Genomic DNA, 12,600 nt, shown 5'->3' on the forward strand with positions numbered 1-12,600 from the left:
CCCACCAAAACATACTTTTTCCTCTTCTCCACTACAACAAGGGAGGAAGGAGAGAAAGAAAGACAGAAAGACAGGAAAATGGAATAAAAAGAGAAAAAGAAAAATAGAGTGTGAGGAAGGGAAAGAGTAGAAAGGAAGAAGAAAGTAAGGAAGGAGGAAAAGAAGAAAGGAAGAATGGAAGAAAAGATAGAAAGAAAGAAAGGATGAGAAAAAAGAAAGAGACGGTCAGAGTAGGGAAGGAAGGAGGAAAAAAGAGGGAAGGAAGAAAAGGAGGAAGGAAGAATGGAAGGAAGGAAAGAAAAAAGGAAGGGAGAAAAAAAGAAAGACAGAGAAGGAGGAAGGAGGAAGAAGAAAGGGAGGAAGAAAAAGAAAGGGAAGAAGAAAGAAAGGATGGAGGAAGAAAAGAAGAAAGAAAGAAAGGAAGAGAGGGAGAAAAGATGGAAGAGAAGAAAGAAGGAAGAAAAAGAAATGAAGGAAGGAGAGGGAAAAAGGACTATGGGAAGAAAGGAAGAATGGAATGAAGGAAGAAAGGAAAGAAAGAAAAGGCTAGGAAAAGAAGAAAGGAAGGAAGAAGAAACAAAGAAGATGAAAGAAAGGAAGGAGGAAAATATGGAAAAAAGAAGAAAGGAAAGAAGGAATGAAGGATAGGAGGTAGGGAGGAAGGGAGAGAGGGAGAAAGGAGGGAGGAAGAAAGGGAGGAAGAGAGAAAAGGAAGAAGGAAGTGAGGGAAAGAAGAAGAAAGGTAGGAGGAAGAAGAAGTAGAAGAAGAAAGAAAGGATGAAAAGAAGAAAAAAGAAAGAAAGGGAGGGAGGGAGAAAAAGGAGAAAGGAAGGCAGGAAAAAGAAAGGAAAAAGGAAAAAGAGGGAACAAAGACTATAGGAAGAAAGGAGGATGGAAGGAAGGAAAGAAGATAGGAAAAAAAGGGAGGTGGAAAAGAAGAAGAAAAGGAAAGGTGATAGAAAGGGGGAAAAAGAGAAGAAAGAAAAGAAAGAGGGAAGGATAGAAGGAAGGGAGGGAGGGAAAGAGGGAGAAAAGGAGGAAGGGTGGAGGGAAGAAAAAAGAAGAAAGGAGGAAGTAGGAAGGGAAGAAGAAAGAAAAGGAGGAAGAAAAGATGGAAAGAAAAAAAGACATTTGTTAAGCACTTAAGTGTTGAACTCTATACTAAGAACTAGGTATACAAAGACAAGCAAATAAGACAGTCTCTGCCTTCTGAGAATTTATATTCAAATGGAGGGAGATGGCACAGATAAGAGCTGGAAAGTAGGGGTCAGGGAGGAAGGATACTGTAAAGTCAAGCACAAGCAGCTTTCCAGAGGACTGCTGCTGTGAACAGCTTTTGAAGTTCTGATTACATAGTATAGTGAACTCTCTACTCACTCAATAACAAATCAGAGCAAATCATTCACAGAAAATAAAGGTACAGCATTCAGAATGTTTCAACTTATCACAGAAAATCAAAATATAGCATTCATCATGTCACAGCTCAACAACTTATCACTAAAATGGCCACATAGTTTTCATCAAAGTGGTCACATAGTTTTAAACAAAATACAATCATATAGTAACTCAATCATTCAATCATCCTTAAGGAGACATGCCTCCTTAACTGTCACAAAGTACAAAAGTCAAAGTTCTCCATCAACAGGGTGCAATTAAATTACAACTTCGACAGTCACTACTCAGTACCCTCTTAAGGGTTAGTGGAAAGTACAAAAGCCATCCACTCCTGGCCCACAAGTAAATCACAATTTCATTAGTCATTACTCAGACATTTTCATCAGTCACTACTCAGTATCTACGGGGAGGTCTTTTCATCTTGACTCGAGGCAGGTGGCTCCTACCTGAATCCACCAAACTGTCACCTGGGTTCAAAGGCAGACAACTGCCAGTTCCTTGTCCACCTCTCTATGCAGTTCCTGCTCCACATTGGAGTTCACAGTGTCCAGTCCATCTCAAATCCTTCACAATCTCTGTTCCTGGGAAGACCAGGCTTAACGAAGCCACAAGAACATTCGTGCACATTAACAAGCCACAACAACATTTGTACAAAATAACGGCACCACAGTCATGCTTCCTCAGTCTTTGGCAGCTCCAGTTGGCCTTGGAAGTCTTGCCACCACAAGTTTGAGTTTTGCCACCACAAGTCCAAGTTTTGTGTCAGTTCTCAGTTCTCGTTTCTCTTCTCAGATCTTCTCAATTCTCAGTTCAATCCAGCAGTAGCAGCCCAGCCTCCAGATGCTTGCTGAGAGAAACTCTTTCTCTTTCTCTCTCTCTCTCCCTGGCAGCAGCTGCCCTGCCTTCATGGTGCTTATCCCAAGAAGTTCTGACTGTCCAACTTGTGCTTTTCCTTATATATGGTATATTTCCTTCCTGTTCAGCCCCTTCTGTTATGTCAGCAACAGGGGTTCATGCCTCCTGTTTCTTTACAGAGGCTTAGTTTGAAACTAGGTGCTAAGTACCTATTATCTTAGCAATACAAAGGGATCTTCAAATTTCATTACTGTTACAGGTACCCATACTGGCTAATCCAGTAGGGATAATACATACATATGCATACACACACATTTAGTGTCAGGGTCAAATCAAATGTCAGGCCAAGTATCTCTCTCTCTCTCTCTTTTTTGCTTTTTGGAGGGGGAAAGGCAAGGCAATTGGGGTTAAGTGACTTGCCCAAGGTCACACAGCTAGTCTTTTGTGTCAAATGTCTGACATTAGATTTGAACTCAGGTCCTCCTGACTCCAAGGCTGGTGCTCTATTCACTGCACCATTACTTAGACACCCCCAGGTCAAGTATCTTGATCAATTTAATGTCAGCGTCAAATGAGGAGGATGTGTATTCTAGTAGAAGGTGTATTAGGAGTATGGCATTCATGGTTGCAGCTCAGCTTTGACATTAACTTGCTTTGTGATTGATCATAGAGAAGTAATTTTACTTCTCTGTATTTTAGTTTTCTCATCTACAAAATGGGGATAATAATTTCTATCTTACAGGAATTTGTTAAGGATGTAAATAATGTGAAAATTGTAAAAATTCTTTAAAAAGTTTTAAAGTATTCAAAATAGTTATGGCTGTTATTTCTTAATTTTCTTTCCTAAGACTTATTTTAAAAAATCCTACTTATTAACCTCTTCTCTAGTTAATTAATTTTCTCAACTTACATTTAATAAAAAATGAGAGGTTGATCAACTCCATTGGGGATGATCAGAGCATCATAAATTCAGAGGTAGAAGGTATCTCAGAGGTCACTAAATACAATTCCTTCATTTTACAGTTAGGGAAACCGAAACTCAGAAAAGCTAGGTGGCTTGTCTAGAATTACACATTAACTGAGACAGGACTTGAACTTAGGTCTTCCTGATTCTGAATCTAACACTAGAGCCCCTGTGGATGCTGCCTGTGGCATCTGGAGGCAGGAGAACCCCAGCTCTAGTGCCCTTTCCAATTTTAAGTGTATAATTCTGTGATCCAAGAAAAACAAGTAAGGGGCATCTACCTTCCTGTTACTGAATTGTATGTCACAAGCCTATAGAATTAGAGTGGGAAGGGACCTTGGGTGTTATCTAATCTGACCACTTCATTTTAGAGATGAGGAAATGGAGGCCCAGAGATGTGGAGTCATATAGGTAGGGTCATACAGGTAGTAAGTGGTAGAGACAGGGTCCAAACTTAGATTCTCTGCCTCCAGATCCAGTGGGCTTTTCCTCTGTGCTGTTGGAGTTGGAGAGAGATAGAGACACACACACACACACACACACACACACACACACAGAAGAAACAGAGAGAGAGAAAGAGACAGAAAGAGAAAGAGACAGAAAGAGAGACAGAGACAGAGAAAGAGGAGACAGAGAGAAAGTAGAGAGAGACAGAGGAGAGAGAGACAGACAGGGAGGAGACAGAGACAGAGAGACAGACAGAGACAGACAGAGAAGAGAGAGTTTCACTCAACAAATGCAATTTAACAGAGCTTTTTAAAGCATTTGCATTGTGCAAGGCACTCTACTAGGTAGCTGGATGAGGGTGGCAAGGGAAGGGGTTGACTTGTCACTTCCTCTTTCAGCCTTGTAGACATCAATGAGATCATGAATTCTGTGAGAAAAGCATTTTGTAAACCTCAAAGGGTTATGTATGTAAGAGTGGTTATTATTAATTATTATTTGGCTTTGCTTGGTTGAGCCAAAAATGTATATAATTTCTCTGGATCCTAATGTCACAAGCCCTTGCTCCATCAATCAGTTAATAAACATTTATTAAATGCCTATTCAGTTTTCTTTTCCTTTGCTGCTCCTAACCCCTCATGAATGATTTTTTCTTCCTACAGCCTCATGGGACCAGAATCGAACGGGACAGGACTCCTATGTCCTCATGGCCAGCTCGCAGTCAGAGATGGAGGAGTGGGTAAAATCAATCCGAAGAGTCACTGGAGCGCCATCTGGAGGTAACTGGCCCCTGAGTGTCACTCTCACTTGTGGAGATTTGGAGGAAGGAGAAGCCAGGTCCACACACAAAGCATACAATATGGCTGAGGGTACAGAGCATGGATCCAAGACACAGCTGGAGCATATCTCCCTGACATGAGCTAAAGAAAAGACTTGATCCCTTGCTAAAAGATTTAAAGTTTGTCAAAGCACTTTTGTTGCAACTTCCTTGGGAGGTAGAAAGTGAAGACGCTGTTATCTTTATTTTACAGTTAGGGAAACTGAAGCCCAGGGAAGTTAGGAACTTACCAGGATCACCCAATTCATAATTGCTACAGCCGTGATTTGAGCCCAGCCCTCTCACCTCCAAGTCAAGGCCTTAGTGGAAGGTTCTTTTTGAGTTGCTGTTACCAAAATTGGTCACTAATCCTGATTGCTGGGTAGCCACCTAAACTTCGTGGAGCTTGGCTAGCAAGGTGATGGCAATGTGGTACAGGCTGTGTGCACCTGTTCTGAGGGAAACCTCAGGAAAAGTGTGTCATCGATGAAAAAACACATCTTCAGAAACCCTACTTTGAGTAAGTTGAAAGCATTCTCTATAGCTTAGGTGAAAGTCCTCCATCCTGTCCTCCTTAGAAAATACCCCTTCTAAGTTTGTCTTACAAACGAGGAGAGTGATTGATTAAGTAAACAATGAACATGCATTTATTACAAACTAGATATTGCATGGGAGGCAGTGGGTGGGGAGCTGGATCTGGGGTCAGGAAGACCTGAGTTCAAATTTGGCCTCAGACACTTGCTAGCTGGGTGATCCTGGGAGGTCATTTAACCTCTTAACCCACAGGAGAAGGAAATGGCAAGTCCTTCCAGGATCTTTCCCAAGAGAGCCCCATAGATCCCGTTGGCTTGCTATGGTTTATAGGGTCACGAAGAGTTGAATAACTGAACAACAAAGACACCATACTAATCCCTGAGGCATAAAGACAAAAGTAAAACATCCTTGACCTCAAGGAACTTATACTCTAATGGGGGAAATCACATGAACATATGAAAGTATAATTGGAATGGGAGGGGATGATGAATACCAATACCTGGGAGACAGGTTAAGGCTTGTCTGTTAAAGGAAGTGGGTCAGTTTGGTCAGGGGAATGCTTAAGTGGCTAAGAAGATCCAGGGGTTAGGCATGAGAACGGTGATTACTTTTTAAAAATCACATTTTGTATGGTGTTTTTAAGGCACACCGAGCTCTTTCCTCACAACTGCCCTGTTCAAGGCAGGCGGGCCAAATATTATGATCATTTAACAGATGAAGAAATCGAGGGTCAGGGGGATAGAATAATACCCTTGATAACGTGGGTTGTAAATGAGTGTTAGCTACACAAAGAAATACTCATACCCTTGATCTTGCACTCACCCATGAGGAATGGGTTGTCATGTCCAGGTTTGTCATGTCCATCTTCAGTTCATTTTATAAATGAGGAAACTGAGGCAAAAAGGATTGAGTCACTTGCCCAAGGTCACACAGCTAGTAAAAGTGTCTGAGGTAAATCTTCCTGACTCCAGGCCTGGCACTCCATTTACTGTGCCACCTAGTTTGGCCCTTAGCCTTGCCAAGCCAAACCTCTCTATATGTACAAACAACTCCATTCATCCTATCTTCTCCAACAAGCAATAGGTCACTTTTCTAGAGCACTTTAAAAACTGCTTGGTAATTGACTTTTTTCCCTCCCAAAGTAGTTTAAGCATTATAGATAATTCTGTTTTTACAAATGAGGAAATTGGCACTCAGGGAGGCTAAGCACCTTGCTGAAGGTCCCACAGCTAGTGAGTCTTAGAACCCAAGAATGAGCTCCGTTCTCTTGACTTCAAGGCTATTCTTCCCTAAGAATAAAATAAAATAAAATAAAAACCCCCAAAACAAAAATGGAAGTTTCACATGTGGTTTCCTGAGTTTTGTAGTGATACATTACACAGGATGGTTTAGATCTGACACAGCAAGGGCAAACACCACAGAATAATACCCTTGTGTCTGTTATTCAGGTTTATATTCTGGTTGCAGGGCCTGCCTTAAGAGAACCCCATGTTCAGAAAGCTGAACTAAGCAAGAAAAAATTAAGGAGTGAGGTTCTTAAAAGGGTACTTTGTTTTCCCCAGACATTCCAAAGCTTCCTCATTCAATTTAAAAATGTAATTTCATATGACTCTTCAGGAACATATCTTTTATGAAAAATGAGATATGCTTACATAGACTTGGAATTTTATATGTCATTTAGTCATAATATTATAGGACTGAGGTAGAAAGGACCTTTGAGATTATCCAGGTGATGAGGGAGTTCCCTTGATCAGTGCTTTACACAAATATCATCTTCCATTTTATATATAAGGACTTGAGTCAAGGCTTTTATTACAGTATACTTACTATATGCATACAACTGCTTTTGCCCTTTGCTTGGGCCTTTTCCTGGAAGGTGGGAATAATGCCCCTTGGTCCCTTCTTTGAGGTTGAGTTTCACTAATCCAGGCTAAACTCAAGGTGAACTGGTCAGTTCTAATTAGCTAGACTATTTTGGGATAGATTATTTTGGGAGCTGGATCCCATTTGTTCTGGCCTGTAAAAGGGAAGCTTCAAATCCTTTTGGCTTGCTCTTTCCCCTTTGTTTTCTTTTCATTTTTCTTAAGATCTTAACAGCACAGCAGAACTAAGAGATGGCTTGGCCTAGGGTGGGGATCTTCCCAGCTAGGAGTTGTTTATTCCATGCTTGTGGCAAAAGCATCTGGGAGCTACCAATGCTCTCACCCTGTGGCCCAAGACAAGAGTTGCTAGACAGTTGTCAAGTTCTTGGCACTAGCCTTGGGGAAGGCAACAGCTAATTGATGAGAGTTCCTGAGGATAACCTTTCTAGCAAGGTCAAGAGTCCTGGTTTCTATCCTTCTAGCTGGAGAAGGGGGGTTTCCTGGGCAATGTGATATCAAAATCTAGCCTTTCAACCAGATAAAGGCATTTTTGGACAGTGCTATCCTCGAGTTGCCTCAAGAGTGAATCCAAGGTTAATAAGAATTTGGCCATCTGTCCTAAGGGGATTTCCTTAGCAGTACCAGAGGAGAGGATTGTACTCTTGCCGCCCTCCACTGCTGGGAGGAGCAATCACATGGGACTAAAGTCACGATAGGGGAGAAGGAAGTGATGTGGACTTGACCCTCAACTGTTAACTCTGGGGATGCAGTTATCTGTGTAGGGGCCTCAATTGTGATTCCCTTCTAGGTGAGTCTAAATCCTCAGAGTAGTTTTATAAAGATGAATATCTGTTTAGGTTTCTGTGGGGGGAAAGAGGGGCTCTTCAGAATGTCGGCAGTCCCATTTATTTTCCTTCTAGGGTCAGTCTAAGAAGCCACAGGGTGGTGCTTTGAATTGGGGGTGGGGTGGGGTCTGCATGCTCTCTACCATGTGGCAACCTTGAAAAGAGGAAACTTGTGGATACATAGTGAGAGTTTCTGAGGAGTGTCCTTCTTGAAGTCTGAAATTTAGGAGACTGAATCTGGATTACTAGTTAGGAAAGGCTCGATTTTTGGATTTTACTGCTCTATACCCTCCTGACTAGGGGGGTTTCTCTGACTAGGAGACCAGACTCTGAGACTCATAGACTTAGGACTTCTAGACTTCTAGAGAGGGACCCCTCGGGAACTCTTACCATTTGGCCACATGGTTGCCTTCTTCATGGCGGGCATGTGGTTGAAAGGTTACATCACTGCTTTTCAAGGCTGGGGCTAGGGACTTTCCTCTTAGACGATATGAATGAGAAGTGGGTAACTACCATACTCTTCTGCCCCAAAGATACCATTAATGGATCTTGGGGTTGGGCAGGAACTTCTCCCCTGGAGCTAGGTCTGCTCTTAGATCTGTTGTAATCTCAGATCTCTTCAGAGGAAAGAACAAAGAGAAAGACCTAAAAGAATCTACAGGTTCCCTTTTATAGGTGGCCTCTTCCAAAATAGTGTGTCCTACAACATTGGGAGTCAATCAGTTCATCTTGGTGATAGTCCCTATCAGTAAAACCCATCCAATAAGGAGGTTCTAAGGGGTGTATCCATACCATCCATAAAATATCATAAAGTTCCCCCCAAAACCTTTTCCTGTAAGTTTTTCAAGATTGTTGTGGTGATGGGAAAGGGAAGTTGTAGCTTCCTGGACCAAGTCCCTGCAGTTACACTAAATACTTTTATAAACTTTAAAGCATATATACAAATACAAACTATTATTATTTGAAAATATTTCCAGTGCAATAGAGCCCTTCCAGTGGGAGACAGTGTGCTACAGGGGAAAGAATGTTGGAGCTGCGGTCAGAGGATCTGGGTTCAAATTCTGCTTTTGTTTTTCATTACCTGCATGGGTAATGTGGATATACATTGGGCAAGTCATTTAATCAGTCCTGACTTCAATTTCTCATCTATAAAATAAAGGGTCTGGACAAGATGGCATCTAGGTATGTTTTAGCTTTAAATCTTTGGTCTTCTAGGTCTTTAAACATTTCACAGATACCAGTGCTGTACTTGGATAATTCATTTATTATAGCTCTGTCTTGCTGTATTACTGATCCCCCTTCTTTTCTGGCCACATGTTTCCTGGATCATATTTCTTATGCCATTTCTTATTCTAGTCAAAAACTTGCTTATGTACATCACACACCTTCCTTCTTCTTTTGGATTATCAGCAATTTTTGATTCTTCAGACATTTTGGTGTTTCATGAAACTAGTACATATAAAACATCAACTCAGCCATCTCTCTGTAGTCCCAACAAACCATTGTCTCAGAGCACAGAATGAATCATATGCAATGGGGAAACCATGCTATTTCGAGAGTAAGGACTTTGTTTTGTTTTGTTTTTGGTCTTTTTGGAGGGGGGAAGGCAGGGCAACTGGGGCCAAGTGACTTGCCCAAGGTCACACAGCTGGCAACTATCAAGTGTCTGAGGTTGGACCTAAACTCAGGTCCTCCTGACTCCAAGGCCAGCGCTCCATTCACTGCCCCACCTAGCTGCCCCAGAGAGAAAGGACTTCTAAATAAAAACCTATGTTCCCATGAAAATGGATAATCTTTAAAGCAATGCTGAGGAAAATTTTTTCTTGTGTTCTAGTAAAAAAGGGTTCTGGAACCATAACCAAGAGAGATCTGGATTTAAATCTTATCTCTGACAGTCACTAGCTTTTTCACCATAGGCAAGTTATTGTATTATCCAGTTTGGTACTGGAGTGGGTGGTGTTAGATTTGGAGTAAGAAAGACCTGAATTTGAATTGTGCCTCAGACATTGACTAGCTGTATGACTGGGCAGTAATAGGATCTACCTCCCAGGAATATTGTGAAGATCATATGAGGGAATGTTTGTAAAATGCTTATCACAGTGACCCATGTGTAGCAGGTGTTTAATAAATGCTCACCTCCTTCCTTATAAAATCTGGGAGTCTTCTGCATGGAGATGATGATTAAATAAATGTGAGCTCATGAAATTACCAAATAAGAGAGGTGAATAAGGCTTCTTAACTTGGGGTCCATGACCTTGTTTTGAAAATATTTTGATAACTATATTTCTGTATTGTGAATGGTAAAATTTACATTTTTAAAATTTCAAATAGCTGGTACCTTTACAAAGCTATATATTTGGTTTCATGCATTTAAGTTCAACATTCTGAGAAGGAATTCATAGGCTTCACCAAAATGCCAAGGGAGTTCACGACACAAAGAAGATTTAGAACCTTTGTTATAGGAGAGAAGAGGGTCCAGGATAAAGCCCTGGAGTATAGTCACAGTCAAGGGTTGGGATCTGGAAGATGATACATGATTGGATACTGAAAAGTGGTCAGCCAGCTAGAAGGAGAACCAAGAGAGATCAGTGCCATGAAAATCAATCAATTAATATTTGTCAAGTTGCAGACACTGTGCTAAGCACTGCAGATTACAAAGAGAGTCAAAGGACAATCCCTACCCTCAAGGAGTTTACAATGTACTGGGGGAGACAACATCAAATAAATATATACAAATTAGTAATATAAAAGATGAGTAGGAAATAAGTTCAAAATGTAAGTAAATGGAATTAAGATGGGAAGGGAAGGATTTCTGAAGAAAGTGAGACTTCAGTTGGGATTTAAAGGAAGATGGGGAGATCAGAGTCAGAGTTAAGAAAGGAGAGCATTCCAGGCATGGGAAACAGTCAGAGAAAATGCCTGGGATGGAGATGGAGTGTCTTGTTCATTGGACAGGTAGAAGACTGGAGAGAAGGATCCATGTTTGGGAGTAAGATGTAAGAAGACTGGAAAGGCAGAAGACGTCTAGGTTATGAAGGTCTTTGAATGCCAAACAGAGCATTTTGTATTTGTTCCTGGAGGTCATAGAAAGGTGCTGGAGTTTATTGAATTTTATTGAGTAGGGAAGCCAGTAATGAGGGTGCTCAACAGTGACGATTACTACAGAGAGGTAAGGGAGAATGAGACCTGAGAAAAGACCATTGGATTGGGCAATGAAAGGATCATTGGTGACTCTGGAGAGAGCAGTTTCAGTTGAGCAATGACCTCAGAAACCAGATTGCAGAGGGTTTAGAATATGAATGAGAGGAGGAGTGGAGGGAACCAGAGATAATTCCTAGTTCAGGAGTTTTGCCAAGAAAAGGAGGAGAGATGGAGCAATAATTTGTGGGGCAAAGGGATCTTTTTTCCCAAGGATGTGGGAAATCTGAATATGTTTGTAGGCAGTTGAGAAGGACATAGTAGATGGAGATAGACAATTAAAGAGTTAGAGGGTACACTTATTGGGGCAGTCTACTGGAGGAGGCTGGAGAGGATAGGATTAAGAAATACTGATGACCTTGGTAAGAATAACCACATTTTCATCAGAGACTGGAATAAAAGAGGAGAGAATCGTTTTGTTGGCAAGAGGTTTTGATATATGGTGTAGAGGAGGGTCTGTCCATTTAATAAGCTCTGAAAATCCTTAATTGCATTAATGCCTAGTCAGTATCTTTCCATCTTTTATATCAGACTAACAATGAGAGTCTTTATCAAATACTTTGCAAAAAAAAAAAACAACAACCCATCAACAGTATTCCTCTGATCTACTGGCTTGTGATCCTGTCTAAAAAAAAAAAAAAAGAAATGAGGTTGAGGTTAGTGTGACATGCTCTGTTCTTGGTGAAGCTATTTTAGGAGAAGATAGAATGAATTAGACTACAGCTGGGAGAATATGGGTAGGTAGCAGAAGCTGGCTTTCTTTCCTTTGATCACTCCAAAGCAGCTCTGGGTCTGGTTTCTGTGGCCTCGGATGCACAAGTCCAAAGACCTGAATCTTCTCATCATTTGCCTTCTCCACTCATACTCACACACTCCTGAACAGGGGTATAGGAAGTCACGCTAGCATGTAGTTTGGGGTTCCTCAAATTCTTCAAAGAGGCTCTCACTGAAGCAAGGCTGTCCTTTTATTCTCCTCTAATTGATTCTCTATCACATTCCCCACAGTGGCTATTCTAAACCTTTACCTCTCTCCTCAAACCTTCCACACCACCTCGTCCCTCATTTTCTTAGCAGAGGAACCCATCTCATACTTCGCTGAGACAACAGAGCCTGCATGCCTTTGAGCTCCCTTTTTGTTCGGTTGTTTTCATCATGTCTGGCTCTTTGTGTGGACCCATTTGGGGTTTCTTGGCCAAGATACTAGAGTGGTTTGCCATTTCCTATTTCAGCTCATTTCACAGATGAGGAACCAAGGCAAACAGGGTTTGTACTTAGGACAATCAATCAACAAGCATTTATTAAGCTGTTCCTATATGCCAGACACTATTCTTGGCCTTGGAGATATAGACAAAAATAAAACATTTCTTTCCCCTAAAGAGCTTACATTCAATAAGAAGAGACAATGTGTGTATGCATGTGTATATAATATAAATATATGCATGTATTTATATGTATAAACAGAATGAATACATGGTCCAGCTCTTCATTAATATCTTAGCATGAATGTGTTGACAAGATTTTTTCCTGAGAACAGATTTGAATGAGGATGTGAATGACTGTTGGCACTGGACCCTTGCAGGAAGAAAAGTTGAGGTGTATACCGTGGGAGATGGAATGAGGGGGCTAGGTCATGGACTTGGAAGCTTTACTTAGAATAACAGTGATACAATCACTCACATTTCTATG

General features: G+C 41.2%; 1 protein-coding gene across 1 annotated transcript in view; it reads left to right on the plus strand.

The window, feature by feature from the left end:
• Window positions 1-12,600, plus strand: part of ARHGAP25 (Rho GTPase activating protein 25) — a 113,663-nt gene that overhangs the window by 68,143 nt on the left and 32,920 nt on the right. Inside the window, exon 4 of the mRNA XM_069068886.1 lies at window positions 4,321-4,437. Within this exon, the coding sequence (XP_068924987.1) occupies window positions 4,321-4,437 (117 nt within the window). The remainder of the gene's footprint in view (window positions 1-4,320; window positions 4,438-12,600) is intronic.

This window comes from Petaurus breviceps, unplaced genomic scaffold (genome assembly GCF_028583685.1).
Source record: "Petaurus breviceps papuanus isolate PSGF00001 unplaced genomic scaffold, PetGlider_PUasm1.0 90775, whole genome shotgun sequence".
NCBI classification, from domain to species: domain Eukaryota; kingdom Metazoa; phylum Chordata; class Mammalia; order Diprotodontia; family Petauridae; genus Petaurus; species Petaurus breviceps.